The 23,355-nt window shown below is 41.5% G+C and overlaps 1 protein-coding gene and 1 long non-coding RNA gene across 3 annotated transcripts in view; one reads left to right on the top strand and one right to left on the bottom strand.

Annotated features, from left to right (window-relative positions):
• Window positions 1-23,355, top strand: part of USP54 (ubiquitin specific peptidase 54) — a 153,725-nt gene that overhangs the window by 116,623 nt on the left and 13,747 nt on the right. For both annotated transcript variants that reach the window (XM_087963735.1, XM_087963736.1), the window contains exons 14-18: window positions 4,330-4,555; window positions 10,790-10,923; window positions 11,968-12,141; window positions 15,181-15,300; window positions 18,734-18,920. In XM_087963735.1, coding sequence (XP_087819861.1) covers window positions 4,330-4,555; window positions 10,790-10,923; window positions 11,968-12,141; window positions 15,181-15,300; window positions 18,734-18,920 — 841 coding nt within the window. The remainder of the gene's footprint in view (window positions 1-4,329; window positions 4,556-10,789; window positions 10,924-11,967; window positions 12,142-15,180; window positions 15,301-18,733; window positions 18,921-23,355) is intronic.
• Window positions 1-23,355, bottom strand: part of LOC148130779 (uncharacterized) — a 201,150-nt gene that overhangs the window by 173,997 nt on the left and 3,798 nt on the right. The window lies entirely within an intron of this gene.

Here is a 23,355-nt window from a genome sequence, read left to right as displayed (position 1 = left end):
GAGAATATTCAGGCATTGGGACAAATTCCACTCCATTCACTACCTTAAAGGGAGTGAGTCCCATACTACTATGCACTGCATTGTTATATGCAAGTTCAGCAATTGGCAGGAGCTCTGCCCAATTGTTTTGCTGGTAGTTAACGTAACATCTCAAGTATTGTTCCACCATTGTGTTAGCTCATTCCGCTGCACCATTGGTACTTGGATGAAAAGCTGAGCTAAGACCTTGGGGGGAACCAATTGCCTACAAAACTTGGCCATAAATTGACACCCCCCCCCCATCTGAGATGATTCTCCCTGATGTGCTTCAGGAACGACTTCACGAGTTTGTGGGCTGAGGGTAGTTTGGGACAGGCTATAAAGTGAGGCTATGTCAGAAATAGATCAATTACTGTTCAAATAACTGTATTTCCGTCACTCTTAGCAAGTTTCTCTATGAAATCCATTGCCATTTCCTCCCAGGGTCGGCTCGGCTCAGCTACTTGTTTCAGCAATCCAGGCGGCTTCCCCAGTCTCTTCTTCATCACTATGCAAGTTGCGCAGCTTCTCACATAACTCTCTATTCCTTTTTCATTCTTGGCCACCAAAGCTGTCTCTTGGCCAGGTGTAGGGTTTTGAAAAATCCAAAGTGTCCTATTTGTTTGGCATCATGACTTCTCTGCAAAGCCTGGACTCATAGAGTACTTGGGACATACAATTTGGCCCCCTTTCCATGCTAACCCATCCCTGATGGTCAGGAGTTGCAGTGGTCTTTGAACCAGGCCTTGAGTTTTTGAGTCAACTCATCACTGGGCTTTGCTAACCGTTTTCTGGCTTGTTGCCTCATGTTCACTTGGGCTGCATGCTGAGGGAGAGGGATGGTTGCATTGACCACTTTCTCCCTGCTGTTCTTGTACTGGGGCATTTACAAAAGAGTATCGGCCAGGAAGTTTCTTTCCCCAGATATACTTTAAGATGAAGTTGAACCAGTTGAAGTACTGCAGCCATTGGATGTGTTTGGGTGAGAGCTTGTGAGGGGTCTTAAGGGCCTCTAGGTTTTCAGTGATCAGTCCATACTCCAAATCTCTAGGAAATGCCACCAGGCCATCAGAGCCCGTCAAATGGTAAACACCCACTGCTTCTCAGTATCAGTGAGCTTTTGAGAGGTGTAGCCACTGCTGTAAGTCCCTCCCCCCATTCTTCTGAAGGAGGATGGCCCTTTATGGCCACATTATTAGCATCAGCTTGGATAATGAAAGGCTTCTCGGGGTCGGGGTGCTTTAGGGCTGGCTCTTTTGCAAACAACCTCTTTAGTGTTTCGAATGCCTCTGGCATTCCATAGTCCATTGTAGGAGCTGGCTTGGTCGGGGCTTAGATGCTGTACTTCTGTCTTCAATAAGTCTGTGATCAGCAGGGCTACTTTTGAAAACTAAGGGATGAACTGCCAATATAAATTTGCGAACCCAGAAATCTCTGTAGCTGCTTGTGGGTACGAGGGAGTTGCCACTCCAAGATGGCTTTCACTTTTGCGTGGTCCATTTCCACACCCTTACTTGACATTTGGTAACCCAGGTAGTCCAAGCGGGTCTGGTAGAACTCGCACTTGGACAACTTAGCGTACAGGTTCGCTGCCAGTAGTTTCTTAAGGACCTGACGGACTATCTTGACGCATTCTTCCATCAAGTCATCCAAGTAAACTAGGACCCCCTGAAGTGCTTGTGTAGCACTTCATTAATCAGCTGCATAAACACTGTGGGGGCTCCAAACGGCATCACTTTGAACTGGAAGCTTCCAAAAGGGCAGTTGAATGCAATTTTCCACTCATCCCCCTCTTTCATCCTGACCCGGTAATAAGCCTCCCTCAAGTCTAGTTTGGTGAATATCTTTCTCTTAGCCAGGTGTATCAGCATGTCTTTCCTCAGAGGGAAGGGGTACATATTTTCCACACATACTTTATTAATCCCTCTAAAGTCTACTCATAATCTCATAGTCCTGTCTCTCCCCCCCCTAAAACTGGAGCTGCCACTCGGGATTTCACTAGTTGGATGAAGCCTCTGGCTAGGTTCTTGTCGATATATTCCCTCAGCTCCCTAGGGGACATGGAATACATGTTGGGCTTAGGCTCCTTCATCCCTGGTATGATTTTGATTGCACAGTCTGGAGTGCGGGTCCTCTTTGAAGTGGTAGATGAGCAATTGTTCAGGCCAGTACCGTATCTTCCCAGTGGCCCTCTGGAACTCCCTAATGTATTCTTTCTCTAGCAGCCCCTTCAAGCCTTGTATCTCCACCTCCGCCTGCTGGACTCACGTCTCAATTTTGAATCTGGTCCATAGTTCCTCCAGGAAAGCCCCGGCATTCCTCAACTTTGGTGCATCTCGTCATAGAGGTTTGTCACCCACTCCACGGCCTCCCCTTCTAGATTAGTGGCTACAGTATCCACCATCTTCCCTGAGTCTTCTCGAAGATTCTCTTTTTCGGCACATTCAAATGTGAACCCAGTTCTAAATATGTTCTCTTTTTAAATAAATGTATTTAATTAAATAAATAAAAGAGTAAATGATTCCCTTCCCCCAAGTGTCAGCAGATCACGTTGCCCAACTGGGTAAATGGCAAGCTCTTCAGGCATTCCCCTCCTTTATTGCTCTACCAGCTTCTGACAGTGCTTTGTCTAGCACCTCTTAGAATAGCATTCCAAACCTCTATCCTCACCCCCATCTGTGTGACAACTGAGGAATGGGGTAGGGGTGGGGGTGGAATGCCTCAGCCAAAATTGACAAACACCTTGTATTTCTGGGCACTCCAAGTAGGTTGCAATTCTGGAATATGCCAGCACTGGAGGATAATGGGTTCCTGGCAGCTTCACATTTGATTCTTCTCAAACCTTTGGCAGTTAATGTGCATCTTTTTTTTTCTCAACATGTTTCTTGTGACCTTGTAGATTATTTGCAACAAAACGTTTGATGGTTCTGTGATCACACTCCAATATCTTACCAATTTCAAGAGTGCTGCATTCCTCTGAAAGACTTTTTACAATTGTTTTCAGAGTCAAGTAAATCTGTTTTTGGCCCATTTTGCCTGAGGAAAAGAAACTGCCTAATAATTGAAATAGGGTGTTGATCTCCTTAGGCCACATTATACAAATATACATCAAGTTTATATAGCTTGGAAGTGGAACTATGCATAAAAATGATGACAGGGTCTAAATACTCACTTGCCTAATAATTGTGCATGCAGTGTATAGCATCGAAAAAGATTTAAATCTGTCTTTTGATTCAGCATTTTTATTATGCAAAAACTAAATAGCTGTACTCACATTATCACACAAAATAAATAAGTAAGGTACATTATAGCCTAACATTATGGTGAATCTAATTACGGATTTAAGATGAAATATTATAGAGCAGAATGGTACCAAGTTTTTTTTGCAAATATTTGTTTATTCAGTTATTTTATAGCCTTCCTTTCTGTCACAAACTCAAGGAATGTATGTAGAATTCCCTACTCATATTTAACTCACAACATCAACCTTATGAGGTAAATTGGCTGACTACCATGTTTTCCCCTAAATAAGACCTGGTCTTATATTTTGGAAGGTTCAAAATGAGCATTAGGGCTTATTTTCAGGGAAACATGATATCAGGGTAAGCAGCCCGACTACCCCCCAACACACACACAAAAGGCAGCAAGTGCACAGGGGCTGACTTCTGGCAGCGGCTGCAGCCCACTAGCCACTTGGTACACTCTGGGGCTGCACAGCCTGTGCAGCGCAGGTGAGTTGATTACGTGTCCAAGCAGCAGATGGCAGCAGAGGCATGGGGGGAGGCACCCGATCTAGATGCGCTACACAAGCTGCAAGCAAGCCAAGAGATGGAGGCAGCCAGCCATGGGAGGCTTATCTTTGCATCTCTCAGCTTGCCTGTGGCCCAGGCGATGCATCCTATTTGTGTGCCTTTCCCCTGCTCCAGTCCACTGACTCAGTTGTTTCATAGCCCGTGCAGTGCCTCTGGATAACATGCCTGCCCCCCCCGCCTCTGCCTGCTGTTTGGACAGGTAATCACTGCAAAGGCTGCAATTGCTGTCGGCCCCCATCCCCTCACCACCTCCGGTAGTTGCCCACCCCTCCCCCGGTTGATGACGATCTTAACTAGAGCTTATTTTGGGGGTAGAGATTATATTAGGAGCATGCTAAAAAATCAAGCTAGGTCTTACTTTTAGGGAAATGTGGTAGAAGTCCAAAATCAGCCAGTGAGCTTCTGGGGCTGAAATTTGTGCTTCCAGAAACTGAACTGTATTGGAATACTAAGTGAAAGAATTCCATTTACCTTTTATTTCATATAATATCTTTGTCAGCCAAAGAATTTATAGAAGATGAGCTGAAGGAGCCAGCATGTGAAACAAAATCAAGGCGGTCCAACAGGTATAAACAATGGACTTTAGGGCGTGGTGCACATCAGAGAATGGATCAGCATCCTCGTCTGATCCAAAGGATGGAATCTGGTTATGAAAGCAGTGATCGCAATAGCAACAGTCCAGTCAGTCTGGATATGCCTTTGTCAGATAGCTCAAATACCTCTAGGTATGTTTCATTAAAATGTATTTTAATTGTTCTAACATTATTCTTAAGTGTCTTAATACATTATTTTACTGTGAAATGGGAAATTATTAGGAACTACTGTGTTTCCCCGAAAATAGGACCTGCCCCAAAAATAAAGTAAGTCCTACTTAAGAGCCTGTGCAGCTGGCCACCTGCCCATTCTGTTTGGCTGCTGCCAATACAAGGCAGGTGGGGGTGTGCTGCAGCCACAAAGTGAGGCATTGGGAGGGGTGGAGGATGAAATGAGGAGGGGTGGAGGATGATGCTTCTTCTCCTTGCCACCGCAACAGTGCAGAAGGCTGAGCAATGCACCAGTGTCGTGGCCATTAAGCGAGGTGGTGGTGGGGTGGAGGATGAAGCAAAGTGGTGGAGGGGTGGAAGACGAAGCCCCTTGGCCTGCAGAGCCTGATGCTGGTGAAGTGAGATGGTGGCAGCTGGAGCAGCCCTCTTCACTCAGTGGCGGTGGCCAGTGGGGCACCTCCTGCCACTACTCCCATTCCAACACCAGTTGCCTAGAGCCCTTGGGGGGTTTGCCTTGCACTTGCTTTCCAGCTCCCGCCCAGCTCCCCTCACTTCCCCAAAGAATCTTCACTAACCTGCTTTCCCGCTCCGTATCTATTAAACTTCCTGAACAGAAGATCATGGAACTTGTAAACAGCACTGGAAGTGTAAAAGTTACTAATGTTAGCTTTTTTCTCATTGAATGTGACTCCACTAATTCTTAGAGGCATTTTAAATCAACCCAGTTAAAGGATTATTGAAAAGTTTCACTCCATATGCCTTCGAGATGTGTGCACCTTAACTGTCAGAATTCTTAGCAATGGCTATATTAGTTGGGGAATTCTGGCAGTTGAAGTCCACACATCACAAAGCCATCCAGTTTGGGAAACAGTGGCCTGTGAGAATTTATATAAGAACAAAAATGTCAACAGCATATTTGATATTAAAGCAAAAGCACCAGGCAATATAATAAACCAGAACTAAGAAGCCTATTAAATGAAGACATTATGGTCAAATTAACACAACAAATGTGGCATTGAAAAAGCCACAAATAAAATGGATGCTGTCTACTGAGGCTATCCAACTGAACTCCAAGAGATTACAGTAGATGGCAGTATACATATATTTTAGTATACATATATTTTAGCACCAGAATTTGGAGATATTATTGAACCTGGCCAGTAGCTAAAATAAGAAATCATCTCACTTATTAACTGTGGGATTGTCAACCAACTATTTAGTTGGATTTGGTTTTGATTTGGTGGACCCCATTGCCATAGCCAATTTATTCAGTTCTCTTTAAGAAGGAAGCAGTTATTGAGTGCTCAGAATGCTGCTTTCCAAGTGTTCTTTATGTTTCCCTCTGTCACAATTGACAGGCAGAAAACATCTGAACACCTTCATTTTCATAAGATTGAAAGTGGAATTCAAATGAGTTTTGGCAGCCAGTCTGTTTAAGAATTTCTCATGTAAGTTGAAGCTTGTGGAAGATTTGTTTGTCTAGAGCAGGGGTCAAACTGGATATCTTGGAGGGCCAGATTGTGGGCTGGTAGATGGGGAGACAGGACGGACAGCCTCCTGCAGCACCCTGCTGGCCAAAACGGGGCACAGGATGTGTGGGCAGCCCCCATATGGCCCGTTTTCGGCCTAGATGGCATCCTACAGTACCCTGCTGGCCAAAACTATTAACACTGCCACATTATATTTTTCCATTTCCTTTTTCTATGAGAAATATTGGTGATTTAATGTAAATTGACACTTTTAGTCAATTTTAGACAATCCAAAAACTTACTGATGCACTTAAATATATAGAGAAAGATAGAGTGATCGTACACTGTCTCTCAGGTGCCATCTCTAGGGCAAATTAATTTCAAAACCATGTGCCAGGGCTGCCTCTGTTCATTTCCTAGGAAAGAAAAATCCTCAGCTCCATAGATTTAGAGAAATTAGACTTCTGGTGGTGATGTGGGACCGAACAGCACAGGGTGACAGCGCTTTGCCTCCCGTTGCCGAAATCCAGCGATCTGTGACCATCCGAGGCAAAAACCGGCCCTGGGGGGGGTCAGCGAAGAAGAGGGGAACCTTCGGAGCCGTAGCGGGAAGGTGTGATCCCCAACAGCGCAAGCGGAGGAGCCGCTGGAGCTGGAGAGTCGGACTTTAATGGCCAACCCAGAGATCTGACGTCCTGCAAGACAGAAAGGGAAGCAAAGAGAGAGAACGGTGTGTCAAAAGCGGTGAGAGCGAAAGAGTTTGGTTTTTGGGAAAGTGCTAAGAGACAGAGAGCCCAGAAAGTGACAGTAAAAGTGAAAGTTCAAGGTGGCACATGGATTGAAATAACGAGGAGAGCGGAACAGGGAGAGGAAGAAAGGGGGTGCCAGCAACTGTGAAGAAAGAACAAAAGAGAAGAAAAAGTAAGATTATCTGTGTTCTGTTGGAGGAGGTGAAAGTGGTTAAACTGAGAGTGTGGTTGAAATTCCTCGAGCTTTCAAAAGAATAACATTGTTGCAGAAGACGAAACAAAGAAGCAGAGGAAAAAATAAGGACAGGAGAGTGACTGTGACTGCACAATTGTAAGAGCTGGACATTTTGAAAGTGGAAAGTTAAAATTAACTCTTTTAAGACTAGAGTTTTCAGCACTACAGCAAGATACAGCAACCTGATTGGAGTTTCAAAAAATAATTTTGTTCAAAATCAAATGTCAGGTTGGAATATTACATTTAAAAATATTGTGGTTAAATTTCTTTTTTTCTTTTTTTCTTTACCTCTCTTTTGGTGGTGCATTATATTCAATGTTAATAATATTAAAACATTTGTGTTAATATAGGTAATATTGAATAGAATTTAAAGAAGAGTTTACAATTAAAGGATTGGTTCTGCAAAACAATTTAAAGAAAATAATATAATGAACGTAAAAGGATTGTAAAAATTGATACAACTTGGATTCAGTTTGTTTTTCTTAGCAAAGTATAATTGTTATCAAAAGTATATTGGGATATTGAACTGTGACTTTATAGAATTATATTGATTGTTAGAAATAGGATATTGATTGTACAAGTATATCTTAAATTGCTAATTAACTAACTGTTTAAATATTTAATTATACATTTAACTATTTAAAATATTAAGTTATAAATATAACAGAAGTATATAAGAATAATTAGAACCAATAGAACAATTAAATCACTATTATGAGTGTTATTTTGATTAACGGGATTGATTAGTAAAATTACATAGCATAAGTAATTGTTGTAACTTAGTGGACTACCCGAGGTATAATAGAAGATATAGAACTGTAGATTGCAAGGTAAGAAAAAAAAAACAAAGAAATAGAAGTAGAAATCAGGAGAACATTGAATGGTGTTGTGGGAAAGGATAGAAAAAATACTAAAGACAGCAACACAAAATACTGCAAGAAATGACAAGTTCCACAACAACTACAGTGAAGACTGGGAAGAAACCCGTTCCAGAAACAGCTATACCATCCCCATCTACACAAAGATCTATAGAAGGAATGTTCACAACAGACAAAACAACCTCTGTGATGACGCACAGACCATGCAGGCTACATTATTATCTATACAAGAAACAATGATAAAGCTACAGGAAAATATGACTAGAAACCACGAAGAAATGAAGATAGAAATGGAGGAAGTGAAAAGATTGCAAATGATTGAGAAGAGAACAGAAAAAACAGAACAGAAGTTGGAATCGGTGGACCAGAAAATGAAAGAACAGAATAAGGAAGTGGAAAACACTTTGATCCAGCTGGAAATGGAGAGAGCCTCATTCTACCTGCGATTTCAGAATGTGGAAGAGACGAAGGAAGAAGACTTAACAGCAATAATGGCTGAAATAATCACAGAAGCTCTCCAAAGAGGTAAGAGTGAAATAATTAACGAATTGGACGTAGTTTACCGGGTTTACACGAATTATGCCAGAAGATTCAGATTGTCAAAGGAGGTCCATATCCGTTTTGCACGAGAAAAAAAAGTGAAGGATATAATCTACAAAATCACCAGAGATGAGCCTATGTCCTATAGAGGAAAAGAAATTATTATGCTAAAGCAAATCCCGAAAAGAGTGTGTGAACAAGAGAAAGAATATCGCTTCCAGCCGCTCGACTTAATAAAAATAACACACTGTTTAGATGGATAACACCTGAGGGAATGTTGGTGTCGTGGCAAGATTAAGATAGATACCTTGGAAAAAGCTCAAGACTTCCACACCCAACTGGTAGGAACAGAAGAAGCGGGCAGCAACAGAGAAGAATTGGAATCGAGCAGCCAAGAAGACCAACAATTAGAAACAAAAGAAAAAGAGCAGGAAGGAGAGGTAGAGAAAAGAGAAGAAAGACCACAAGAAGAGAACAGAGTAAGAACAAAGGCACAAACAGGAAAAAAACAACAGGAACTAAGTAGTAAAAACAAAGAACGAAAATGGAAAATAATTTGAAAATAATGTCAGTAAATGTAAATAGACTCAATTCTCCATCTAAACGAAATCAAACCTTAAAGAAATTGGTAAAACAAAAAATGGATATAGTGTGCCTCCAGGAGGTACACATTAGAGCTCAGGATAAGAAATACCTACAATATAAAAATTTAGGAAAACTCTATGCAGCATTAGCGGAAGAAAATCAGCTGCCTATAAAGAAAATCAATATAAAATATGTTACCAGTGGTACCTGGCACCCTCAAGATTAGCTAATATATACCCAAACTTAAGTCTGACTTGCTGGAAATGTAAGCAAACATGGGGTACCTTCTTCCACATTTGGTGGCTTTGCCCAAAAAGTAAAAAATACTGGAAAAAAATTAGAATTTGGATGAAAGAAATTACAAATATCCAACTAGAACTTAAGGCCGAAATATTTTTGTTGGGAATGTTAAAAGAGGACTATGCAAAAGAAATGAAATATTTAATTCTCCATATAATTATGGCAGCAAGAATTGTGTTGGCACAATGCTGGAAGGGTGACCAAATGCCAACAAAAAAATTGATTATTCAGAAAGTTCTTGACTGCGCTGAAATGGACCTACTTACACAAAAACTTAGGGATAAGGAAGATTCAAGACATAGTACAGGTTGGGAAAAATGGCACAAGTGGATTAAGGATAAAAAACCAGGGAATTAAAAGATAAGAATTTGAAAAATGAAGTGGTTAGATTAAGAACATTTACCAAAATCAGGAACTGAATATTAATAAAATTGTTTTCAATAAAAGATCACACCGTCTTAGTTGATTAGAAACATAAATGTTTTTTATGTTTATTTGTTATGTATTTGTATATTGATTTTGTTTGTAATGAAAGGTTGTATTCTATGTATTGTACATATTTTTCTTTTTAATCTTTAATAAAGTTTATTTTTAAAAAAGATTTAGAGAAATTACTTTTACTAGGAAAGCAACAAATTCCAGGCAAGTTCTGAGGCAAAGCGCAGGGAAACAGTAACTTGAAATAAACTGTACAGCCCAACCCCCTTGTAACTAGGCAACTAGAGGCTGTAGCTAGGCAACCAGAGGCTACTGCATACCAGAGCTAATAGACATGGCCTTGGGAGATAAGTGAAATCCAGGCCGTAGTTCAAAAGCTACAATGAAAAATTATCCATTTATTTATTTATTTATTTATTTTTTATTTGATTTGCCAATTGTTTACAAGATAATAAGTATAAGTGTATACATAGTTGTGAATACATGAAATGGGTACATATAAGAAAAATAAAAGAAGAATAAGAGAAACAATAGGACAGGGACGGTAGGCACGTTGGTGCGCTTATGCACGCCCCCTACAGACCTCTTAGGAAAGGGGTGAGGTTAATAGTAGACAGTCTAAGGTTAAAGTTTTTGGGGTTTGGGGAAGAATTGATCCCCATTGATCCCTCCCCCCTTTTCTATGTCAGCAAGCAGCATGCTAGCTGACACCCTGGTTGACAGGAGTTCCAGTTGGCATTCATTGTGGATAAGAATAGTGTTTTTGTAAGCTCCCAGCCACTGAAAGGAAGGGATAATTAATTATTTAATCATATATCTATTATACATCCAAAAGTCTTAGTCACCTTGCTTTTGAAAAAATACATATAGGATTATGATGCAAATGTTTAATTTTTCAAAATAATGTAATTCAGTAGTAAACTTAGGACTTTTACTGCTACTTTACAAAGAAAAGTGAAAGTGTTTCATGAGAAAATAAAGGATTTTTTTTCTTTTTAAAGGGATATCAAACGAACTGGAGATATTATTCCTGCCTGGCATAATATTCCAAAATCACATAGCAGTAGCATCTTGGAAGTAGAGTCTGCCTCGTCTACAACCTGCAGGAGAAAAAATAAATACTCTTTTGGTAATGGTAAGGTGTCATTCTCCAAATACTTGCAATACCTGGATCATATTGTAATTTCCTCTTTTTCCTAGGTCATTGTCCTGTGTTCAAAGATGGCATCTGACCAGGAAAGGGACCTTGAATGTATTGTGGATAGCCCAATATAAACTCAGTGTGTGCCAGCAAGAAAAAGTTAGACTATGCTAGTAATCACTAGGAAACTACCAATATCATTAGTAAAACTACTCATAAGACCATACTTTATGAAAGTGGACTTTAAACCCTAGGTAGTTCAAATAATTGCAAACCACCAAAATATACAGGTAATCCGTACCACTTATTTACAGCCACTATTAGGACCATAACTTCCACTGCTAACACGCAATTGCTAAGTGAGTTACATCTGATTTTATGAAATTTTTGCCATAGTCGTTAAACGAATCATCACGATCAATAAGTATATGGTCATTAAGTGAATCCAGCTTCCCCCAACTTTGCTTGTCAGAAGCCCCTGGCAAATTGTTTCCCCAAGATGCTGCAAACATAGTAAATATATGCAAGTGCCCAAATTTTGATCACATGCCCATAGGGATGCTGTGACAATTGTAAGTGTGAGGATTGGTCTTTGTCACTTTTTTCAGCACTGTCGTAAAGGTGGTTAAATAAATAGTCATAAACAACTACCTGTAGCTGGGAAAACTGAGGCAAAATGAGTGGGGAACTACATCAATTCCCTTATGACAAATGCCAATAGAATTTTGAGCTTTTTATATGAGAAAGAAGCAACACAAACAGCAGCAGATGATATTAGGTACTGCACCCACAAAAATACTGTATGGCTGAATCTACAACCATTGTAAACCTAACCCAGAAGACATTCTATAAACTATTTTTACTTCCTTGATAAACCTTTCATTGGAAGCTATTGTTTGACTCAAAATTTCTATTAGCTACAGTTCATTTAAGAAAACTAGCCTTATAAGAAGCACAGAAAACAATAAATTTAAAGAATGTAGTAATTAAATAATGCTTAATAAGATGAAACATTTTGGGTTTTTCACACCTCTAAAGGTGGGGAGATATTTGTTTCTTCCAAGAGTGAACTAGATGAATTACAAGAAGAAGTAGCAAGAAAGGTCCAGGAGCAAGACTTCCAGAGGAAGCAGGAAAAGGAACTAGAGGCAGCCTTGGGCTTTAATCCCCACCCAAGCAGATTCATGGATCTGGATGAACTGCAAACTCAAGGTAATATGTGTATCAGATAATATGGGCTTGGAAAAATTACAATAGAAAGCATACTAATCTGCTATGCATTCAGAAAGAAAAACATATGAACTGTAAAAAAAAATTTTTTTTGTAAAGAATCGTTTTTTGGCATTATTTAATAAATCGAGGCAAAAAAAGCCCTAGTAGAATAAAAAAGACAAAAGAAAAACCCAATTCAAAATAAAATAGTAGCAACTATATACAAAGGCTTCTTATATATGTAGATATGCATGTAAAATTTATTCAATAGTTACAGAGTTTTGTTGGAATTATCCATTAGATGATCAAAGGCCTGGAGACTAAAACATAAGAAGAATGGCTGCAGGATTTGGGTTTGGCTAATATAAAGAAAAGAATTAGGGATGACATGATAGTGGTATTCAAGCATTTGAGGGGCTGCCACAAAGAAGAGGGGATCAAATTCTACAAAGCACCAGAGGGCAGGGCAAGAAACCATGATTGGAAACTAACCAAAGAGAGAAACAACCTGGAATTAAGGAGAAACTTCTTAACAGTGAGAACAATGCGGACAACAGTGAGGATAACAGTGGAACAAGCTTGCCTTCAGAAATCGTGAAAGCTCCATCACTGGAGGTTTTTAAGAAGATTAGACAGTCACATCTGAAATAGTATAGGTTTTCTTGGTTGTGCAGGGGACTGGGCTAGAAGACCTTCAAGGTCCCTTCCAGCTCTATTCTATTCTATATTTAATATACTTCTGTAAGCATCGTGTTTATATATCACAGGTTTTCAATCTACTGATTAATTGGGACCATAAATTTATTTTTTCAATATTGAAGTAAACATTGGAGAAACTTTCTTAACAATAAGAATGCAAAGGATAATCCTTTGCCTAGCCTTCCATTTCAATGGCTCTCAAAAGAATACCATAGGACATTACAAAGAAGTTAAAATTAAAAAAAAACATTCATTCATTCTCCAATTGCCTAATGATTTACTCAGTACAAATGTATTGGGAAACACTGAACTTTCAGAAGAATAAATAATATCATCAAAAGTCAGCATAATTTAAAGCAGGAGCATACCACCAAGAAAAAAATACATTTCTAATTTAGATTTAAATTTAAAAATTTGTAAAAATTTTAATAACATATTCAAACCTTATCTAATATAGATGCCGCTTAGAAATCATGGGATTGAAAGAGACCTTAGAAGTCTTATAGTTCAACCCCTTGTATAAGGCAGTAATAATTAGACTATCACAGCAAAGGCTTATCCAGTCTTTATTTGAAGCCTTCCGTGATGAGCCATCACAACTTCAGGAAGCAAGCTGTTCCACTACTTAATACATAGCTGTAACAGTCAAGAAATTCCTTCTTATTTCAGGTTTCGATTTTTCTCTACAAAGCTTCCATTCACTGGTTCTTATCCTAGGCTCCATACCAATGAAGAATAAATCCATACCCTCTTGCTTGTGATGGTCTTCAAATATTGAAAGGCTGCTCCCATGACTCTTTTTAGTCCTCTCTGGCCCTTTTCTTTTAATCATTTTTCATAGGATTTAATTTCCAAGTATTCTGTGTGTACTGCAGCTCATTATTAAATTGATTTGTAAAACTGGGTTTCATTAGCAGGTTAATAAGACCCAGTTCCAGCCCTCTATGCTGTATAACTTCCCTTGTTATTGTGGAAAGAATTTTATTTTAATAATCAATAGTAATCATAGGATATTTTTTATTCCAAATTAACTATTTCTCTCGCTGTCTCACCTATCCCTTAACCATTAACACAAATCCATGATCCACTGAAATTGGAAATTCTGGGAGGTACATTGTAACAACAGATTGCTACATTGCATCTCTGCTAAGCTATCAACTGACAATAGCAGAATAGGGCAAGCTATCAGGAAATTGACTGAGTCATGCACTAGAAGCAGCACATACACCACACACCTCAAGCCCATACCAAGGACCAGTCCCCCTTATAAAACAAGTCTCTGTACCCAGGGGAAGGAATACAATTTTGTAACAACCGGGTCTGTGGGCATGGAAAGGTGGGCGTGGCCATGTGACTGGGTGGGTGTGGCTTTTGGGGGGCAGTAACCCCCCCATTTGGGGGCCTTCTGGGCCGCAGGGAAGCCTCCTGGGGGGCGCTTTGCTCCCAGAAGACTTCCCTGGTGCTCAGGAAGGAAAAAGAGAGAGCATGGGGGGGGGCATGCAGCACTCTCTTTTGGGGCCTTCTCGACCTCAGGGAAGCCCTGGGGGGTTGCTCCCAGATGGCTTCCTTGGGGCTTAGGAAGGAAAAAATGGAGCCTGGGTGGGATGCACAGCACCCCACCCCGCTCCGTTTTGGGGCCTTCTGGGCCTCAGGTAAGCCTCCTGGGAGGGGCGTTTTTGCTCCCAGGAAGCTTCCCTGGGGCCCAGGAAGGTTCCTGGGCAAAGCAGTAAGTAAGCGAGGGGAATCCTGGAACAGCTGATCATAGGAACAGCTGATCGTCGGGAGGGGAAGAAAAAGAACCACCTTAAGGAGTGACAGGGCTGGGAAGAATGCAGTCAGCGATGTCGGGCATGCACACAGTGTTGCGCATGTGTGATAAGGACTGACTGGGGGGGGGACAGAGAGGGAGGGAGCTAGCCAGGGGCATGATTTGCTGGTTCTCCGAACTGCGCAGAATCATAACAACTTAGTTCTATAGAACCAGTCCGAACCGGTTTTAATCCAACCCGTGTCTGTACCCCATTTTCTCCGTAGCTGCTACACGAGTGTGCCTCTCTTTGGTGTACCTCTCAATAAATAAATTGCTGCTGGTGCTTGCAATATCCCAGCTTAGAAAAGGGACCTAGAACATTATTTTAACATTATACATGTCTTTGCTTCTGATACATATTTCTAGCATTGGTTCCAGAGGTTTCAAAGAACTAAAGTTCAGGATATGTGATCTGCAATATGAATATTAGAAAAAAGTCTGGTCACCCAGAAGGGTGGGTATGGGAGGTGGCTGTTTAGATGAAGAGGGAAAGAAGTCTGGAATGGAAACCAAGAATGCTGCCCTTGCAGGGAGGACTGGTGGCTTTGAGAGGCCTATACAAGAGGCAGATTCAGTCTTCCAAGAGTCACTGCATCAAGAGCAGAAGGGAGATTGTGCTGCAGCTTTGGCTCTCTGCAATGAAGCTATATGTAAGTATTTATTAATTGCTTCAGCTTACTCTATTTTGTACAGTTTACTAATATCTACTGTGTTTCTCCAACAATACGGCCTCTCCCAATAGGAAGTCCCAGCATGTTTTATAGGCATAAAATCAAATTAAGCCCCTCCCCCCCAAATTAAGGCCTATATTAAACATGCGAAATGGGGGTGAATGGCGGGGGGACTTGCTGTTAGGAAGTACTTCTGTTGCATACCCGGATATGGTGCTGCCTGTGTTGACTTCGCCGTTGGTGGGGCACTTCATATCGGGAGACCTTCCGCCACCATTGCTTTCCCTTCTCATTTAGAGCAATGCCGCAGCCACACGCGGCCAGCCAGGGCTCCTCCCTGCAACCTGAGCCTGGCAGAGACACTCGGCTTCAGGCGCTCCTGTCGCTGCCTTCCCTTCGCCTTTGAAGGCAAACCCAATTCTTTTAAAAATGACGCCCTACTACCGGTACGACAAAGCCTCCCCTGCCCGAGAGGGCAGCCTAACACCACGTGGGGAGGCGAATCTCCTGGGGCCGCAGCGCAGGATCGGCCCGCCCTGGGAGAAGCGCCCAGCCGCCATCCCTGCCTGACGCCGGGCAGAGCGTGAAGAGCTTCACCTGGGGCGCCCAGTGCAGCTGACAGGTGAACCCTCCTGCCCGGCGGCGGAGCTCTCGCCAAGGCAGCGGGCGCCTCCCCGCCGGGCCCTCCGCTCATCCCGCCAGGGCTGCGCCAGAGCCGTGCAGGCTGGGCAGAACTGGGAAAGCGAGCCGCAGGTGCACACCCACCTGCCAAGCGAAAGATCCGGGCCCACCCGAGCTTGGCTTCCTTCCCAAGTCCCTCCAGCCCAAACCCGAAGGGGCCACCGGGAGAGGCCACGTGAGGCAGTGATAGCACCCACCCATCCGTGGACAGGGAGGCAAGGCGACGGCCTGCGCCGCGGCCTCCTCCGAGCTGAGCCCCGCCAAGTGAGCGCCTCTGCCCAATGCAGAGTTTTGAGCTGCTGGCGCATTTGGAGATGCATGGGGACAGGGACGGGCTGGGCGAGGGGTGGAAAGGACGGGCAGCTTTGGGCTCTCTCCACTGGACCTGCCGGCCAGGGAAGCAGCGCTGTCGTCACCTTGCCTCTGTCAGACTGTGCTCCTTCTAAATCCCAAGAAAGAAATACTCAGACTCCATGGTGTAGAGCAGAATTATTCTTTTACTGGAAATTGAATGGTAGCAACAGAATCAATTCCGAAACTGAGATATTGGCGGGTAAAATGCATATTCAAAGGGATATAATTGCTCCCCCCCTCCAAAGATCAAATGATTCTTCCAATTAAAACTTCTGAATAGGATCATGTGGTCATCTCCAGGTGATGATGAGGCTACTGTCAGTGACCTTGACATATTTTGATAAAAGTTCGCAGCTGCGCAGAAAAAGGACACAGGCTAGCAAAGAAATGGAAAGTTAAAACAAAGAATCCCCCCTCCCTTTCTTAACCCAGCAAAGGAATGCAAAACACCTCCTGCCTTCTTCCCCTCCAAGACTCCCCCCCTCCCACCGTTTCATGACAGCCGAAAGAGAGAAAAAGAGCATAGCAACAAATAAGCAATAGTTAGGGGTGAAGATATCTTGATAGTTAGGGGTGAAGATATCTTGAGGCTGACAGCCTCCCTGTCCGCGGACGGGTGGGCGCTATCACTGCCTCGGGCAGCCTCTCCTGGTGGCCCCTTCGGGTTCGGGCTAGAGGGACTTGGGAAGGAAGCCAAGCTCGGGTCAGCCCGGATCTTTCACTTGGCAGGCGGGTGCACACCCGCAGCTTGCTTTCCTGGCTCTGTCCAGCCCCCATGGCTCTGGCGTGGCCCTGGCGGGATGAGCGGAGGGCCTGGCGGGGAGGCGCTCGCTGCCTTGGCAAGAGCTCCACCGCCAGGCAGGATGGCCCGCCTGTCAGCTGCGCTGGGCACCCCAGGTGAAGCTCTTTACGCGCTGCCCAGCGCCAGGCAGGGATGGCTGCTGGGCACTTCTCCCAGGGCAGGCCGATCCTGCACTGCGGCCCCGGGAGATTTGCCTCCTCACGTGGGGTTGGGCTGCCTTCTCGGGCAGAGGAGGCTTTGTCATACTGGTAGCAGGGTGTCGCTTTTAAAAGAATTGGGTTTGCCTTCAAAGGCGAAGGGAAGGCGGCGACAGGAACACCTGAAGCCAAGTGTCTCCGCCGGGCTCTTGTTGCAGGGAGGCGGCCTGGCTGGCCGCGTGTGGCTGCGTCAAACACGGCGTTGCTCTAAATGCCACGGCAGCACGGGGAGAAGGGAAAGCAACGGTGGCGAAAGGTCTCCCGATACGAAGTGCCCCACCAACGCCGAGGTCAACATCGAAGCCGTCGCCGCCCTCCTGCCCGAGGATGTAAGGGGGGGATTAAGTCACCCCCGAAAAGACGGCCTAGCCGTTTTTTCGGGGCTCCCAAAAAAATAAGGCCCAGCCTTATTTTGTGAGAAACACGGTATTAACATAACCCAAGTTAACAGAATTAACGGTTTAATGCAAACTAACATTCAGAAAGGGAGCGATGTAAAAGATGTCTTTTTCTGATTTTTTTGTTATTTCTTCCTTGTAATATCAGAAAATACTATTCTTTTTTTATTATTGGGGTTCCTTCTGTTGAAAGGTGAGCAGGGCAGATGAATTCTCGATGCTACCTATTCTGCTAATTATGCTTTCCTGCATTTTTTCCTGCACATAATTTTCTGAGTTCGGAAACTAGTTTATCAAAAAAATTTAATAAAGCATGAAGTTGCTCAAACATACAAAAATAAAAATGTATACAGTCGTTGAAATATCAAGAAGATGAGGAAAAGGAGGGGTCATTGTTTAAATATGTGCTGTAACTTTTGGGAATTTGTGCTGCTGCATTTTTTTTATTTTCATATCTCATATTTTTGATTGGCTAATTCTCCTTCCCATCTTCCATTCTCTTCTTGCTGGTTAGCAAGGTTGCAGACAAACTGGCTTTGGATTATTAACAGCATTTGTTTCTAGAAATCTTCTATAATGGATTAACAAAACAAGAAAGCAAAAGCAGACTTCATGAAAGCTTGCCAGCAAATGTCTCACCTGGCTGCCTATTATTGGGTTTCAGCTAACTGGGACTAGAGAAAAGTATTTGGATTTAAATGGTTAGTTACATGAGGGTTACAGTGACTTAAGTCACCAAGGGCATTTCATTAAAAAAAACCATTCAAAATCTTGCTTAATTTTACTATTTTATTTCTCATTAACTTGTTTGGACATGTAGCTAATATGAATGTGCCTTATTGGGAAGAAATGCATCCTTGTGAACTTTTTCATGGCAGTATTTGCATGTTTCCTTTTTATTTTTTTGCTGCATCATTACTTCTTTCTCTCCTTCCCCGAGTTTTGCTTTTGTTTCTGCTATGTTTTCTTTTGCTTTTTAGCTAAACTAAGACTTGCCATGCATGATGTCAGCTCTAGCACTCAGAGCAGAGCTCTAATCGATAAGAAGCTGCAAATCTATGTCCGAAAAGAGCGGAGCCTTCAGGATCGCATGCAGCAACAGCAACCTGTACAACCGCCACCCACCTGCCACCCACCACCGGGCGGCAACATGACCCAAACTACAAGGTAGACTAAAAAAAATCTGCCATTCTCCAGATCTGAATTGGGCCTGATCTGGAAAGAAGCATTGAACAATAAGTTTCCCCTGTTATTAGAAACCTAATTATTTTACTCAGATCTTTTTACACTTTGATGCAGGGTTAGTATCTACAGTATGGATCCAGCTGGGAAGTGACAATATAATTGGGAAACTGTAGATTCAAAAATAGATAGATAGATAGATAGATTCAAAAATAAGAGGGCACACATATTACTGCACAGAAATTATGCGTGCCAAAGTTTTCTGTGAAATCTTTAAACAATAGCTACTCCTTCAGTTCTTTCTGTTGTTTGTTTCTATGGCTTAAAGTGGGCATTAGTTCGGGATAAGTATCTGTATCTGTGTCATTAGCAGCTTTCATGAACTATTTAGAATCTTAGAAATGTCTGTAAATTTATTAAAAAGAAAAAAACCCAGAAATATCACATTGACATAAGTATTCAGATCCTTCATTCGATACTTTCTTTATTGAAGCACTCTTGGCAGCAGTTACAGCCTCAAGTCTTTTGGGATATGGCACTAGCTTTGCACATCTGGACGGGGGGATTTTCTGCCATTCTTTCTTGCAAATTCTCTCAAGCTCAGTCAGGTTGGATGGCAACCGTCAATGGACAGTCATTTTCAGGTCCCTCCTGAAGATGTTCAATAGAGTTTACGTTAGGGCTCTGTCTGGGGCACTCTAGGACATTCACAGAGTTGTCCCTAAGTTACTCCTGTGCTGTTTTGGCTGTGTGCTTAGGATTGTTGTCATGTTAGAAAGTGATCCTGAGCACTGTGCAAAAGTTTTTCATTGAGGCTGTACTTTGCTCCATTCAGCTTTCCTTCAACCCTGACCAATCTCCCAGTCCCCTGCTGTTGAAAAACACCCCCATAACATGATGCTTCCACCACCATGCTTCACAGTTGGGCATATTGGGCAGGTGATGAGCAGTGCCTGGTTTCCTCCAGACATAAAGTTTAGAATTGAGGCCAAACAGTTCAATCTTAGTTTCATCGGACCAGAGAATCTTGTTCCTAACAGTCCGAGAGTCCTTCAAGTGCTTTTTTGCAAACTCCAAGCAGGCTTTCTTGTATTTTGCACTGAGGACAGGCTTCTGTCTAGTCACTCTGTCATAAAGCCCAGATTGGTGGAGGGCTGCAGTTCCTTTTGGAACTCTGTCCCATCTCTACACTTCTCAGAGTGGCCTTTGGGTTCTTGGTCACCTCTCTTGCTAAGGCCCTTCTCCCCCAATTGCTCAGTTTGACCCTGTGACCAGCTCTTGGAGGAGTTCTAGTTGTCCCAAACTTCTTCCATTTGAGAATTATGGAAGCCACTGTGCAGCAGAAATTTTATTGTAGCTTTCCCCAGATCAGCCTTGCAATAATCCTGTCTCTGAGCTCTGCAGGCAGTTCCTTTGACCTCATGGCTTTTGATCTGCTACAGCAGGGGTGGGCAAACTTTTTGGCTCGGGGCCTCATTGACTTTTAAAATTTGACAGACGGGCCGGGTCAGCACAAGATACGATACATATAAAAACTGCAAAATCTCCTCAAAATCAAGTCACTGCGCCTAATGCGCTACCTGGTGTCGAAATGCCTGTCATTACAAGTCAAAATCAAATGAATGCAATCATTCAATCATTCACATCAAACCTTAATTCTGTACCAATCTTCGGCGGGCCGGATTAAAAAGACCAACGGGCCGGATGTGGCCCGCGGGCCGTAGTTTGCCCACCCTGTGCTACAGTATGCATTGTGAGGCCTTCTATAGAGAGATGTGTGGCTTCCAAACCATGCCAATCAATTTAATTTACCGCAGGTGGATTTTAATCAAGATGTAAAAACATGCCAGCAGTGATCAAGAGACACGGGAGGCTCCTCAGCTAAATTTCAAGTGTTATTGCAAAGGGCCTGAATACTTATGCCAATGTGACATTTCAGTTTTCTTTTTAATAAATTTACAGATATTTCTAAGCTTCTGTTTTCACTTTGTCATTGTGAGGTACTAAGTGTAGATTAATGAGAAAGAAATGAATTTCAACAAGTGTAGAATCAGACATAACAAAATTGACAGATGTGATAGGGGTCTGAATACTTTCTGAATGCATTGCAAGTTAAATCCACCTCTCTCACACACACAAAATCACACATACACACAGAGAACAAAGAAAGATTTGTATATACACATATATAAAGAGAAAAAATGCATGTTCTTTTGATCTTGACACTACTGTATAATTGCATGTTCTTCTTAGCAGCTTAGCAGCATCACACTATTGATTCATATTTAGCTTGTAGTCCAGGTCATTTTCAAGTGTATCAAAGCCCATATTCTGCAGGCATACTTGGTTTAAAAAAAACAAAACTATTCCAGTGTTGAACTTTATCCCTGGCAAAATTAATTTTGCTGATCATTGTTGATTGTTCCAGCTTGTCAATATCCTCCTGAATCTTTATAATTTCAAATGTTTGTGTAGTCTGCAAATTTGATATTTTCTAACCACTCATTCAAGTTATTTATAAATATGTTCAAGAGTGGAAGTATAAGAATGGAAATCCATACACCAATTGACATTTCTCTCAATTTTGACACAGGGCCATTTGAATTAATTGGTGGAGGGGCATTCAGTCAGCCACTTTTGTACCCATGTAATGGTAGCACAATCTAGCCCGTTCTTATCATCTTCTCTACAAGAATTTTATGAGAGCCTTTGCCTTACTTTGAGACCCTTACATTGTTGAAGTCTACCACATTTTTATTGCCAACTAAGCTGGTCACACTATCAAATCAGATTCATTTGACATGATTTATTCTTGATAAACCCATGTTGGTTTCTAATAAACAATGCTGGTTTATAAAATTATCACCTTAATAATCTATGCTACTTGAGGTCCTGCAGTAGGTACAGATATAGAAGATGCTATATCCTAAACTAACCAGGTATTTTTTTTAGTTTTAATAAATATTGGAATATTATTCTAAATAATCCTTTCTGTTTGGGTATAGTTGTTAGTTTTTAATTCTTTTTTTAATCTTAAAATTAGCAAAAAAAATTAGGAAATTACCATGTTTTGGCAGTGCAATCAGAGTTTTCTGAATGACTGTAAATAATTGTTTGGAAAGTATATGTGGGAGTTTCCTGCACTTCCAAAATTACTTTTTGTTATTTGAACTTGAAAGATTTTAGAACAAGCAATATTTTTTTCATAAGCAAAAGAGCTAGAATTTTTCCCTTATGATTTCTCTGAAAGAGACCTGGATATTTTTATACCAAATTGTTCATCATGATATCTTCGATTATGTATCATAATAGTAACATGATAGCCAATAACAAGAATATGACCTTAAGCAGAAATTATAGCAAACTATAAATCAGGATCAGATATACATTATTAGCATCTCATTAGGATCTTTATCTGTTTACAATAATGTAAACAACCAAGTCACAGCTGTCAACTCTTTAGAATTGAATTCTTCCCAAGAACCCAGTATATTGTAATGTATTGGCATGGTATATGTGGAATCCTTGTGGCCTTTTGCAATTGACAGATTTTCTCAGTAGCAGCCAGTAATGATTTAGGCTAGATTTGGCATTTTTATTCACTTATCAAGTCCTTCCCAAGGACCTGGGATAGGCAGACGTTGTTTGTTAAAGTTGTTGTTATAATATAGGAAAATGACTAGTTTAAGGATCTTTTCATGTAGTTTCCAGCCTTCTCTTTCTTTTTTGCAAAACTACATATTTATGGTCAGGGACTGCATGCATCATTCAGAGGGCAATGAAGTAAAATGTTTGGCCCATCTTTTCAAAATAATGTTAAACTAATTTTCATTTACTTTGAACCAGTTTGTTTATAGTGGTTAAGGCACAAGGTGTAGTCGTATTTGGGCATCAAATGTCCTTGGGTCATTCACTCTCTCTCAGCCCCAGATAGGGGCAACAGAAACCACTTCTGAAGTCTTACTGAGAAAACTGAAGCTGCTGTCAGGAATCAACACTGACTGGAAAGGTGCAAGGAAAAAAAAAAAAAGCTCGATTAATATTGCCTCAGTTTTCATAATTGTCCTTGTGGTTTCTGGTCATGGGAAAATAACTCACCCAGCATACATTTATTATTACAATCCCTTGTTTTTACTGTCAAAGAGTTGTGATATTTATAATAAGTGGAACTCTTATTAAAGAGTTTTTCAGAGTTTGTTCACAGCAGTGCAGGTTGTTAGCCTAATTTAAACGTACTTAGTTGTAATACAATTATACATGAAAATAAATAAATAAACTGATTTCCCCCATACTATTTTATGCATAATTTTATAATATTCATTTAAAAATACACCTGTTATCTAATTAACATTAGTGTACACCATTTCTATATATGTAGTCACTATTTCTCAGTAGACATTGATTGCATCATATTGTAAAT

This window comes from Notechis scutatus, chromosome 4 (assembly GCF_049901735.1).
Source record: "Notechis scutatus isolate UNSWTSFEM ecotype Mainland chromosome 4, rNotScu1.2, whole genome shotgun sequence".
Lineage (NCBI taxonomy): Eukaryota > Metazoa > Chordata > Lepidosauria > Squamata > Elapidae > Notechis > Notechis scutatus.
The sequence above is the reverse complement of the archived record's forward strand: the minus strand, read 5'-3'. Positions and strand labels throughout refer to the sequence as shown.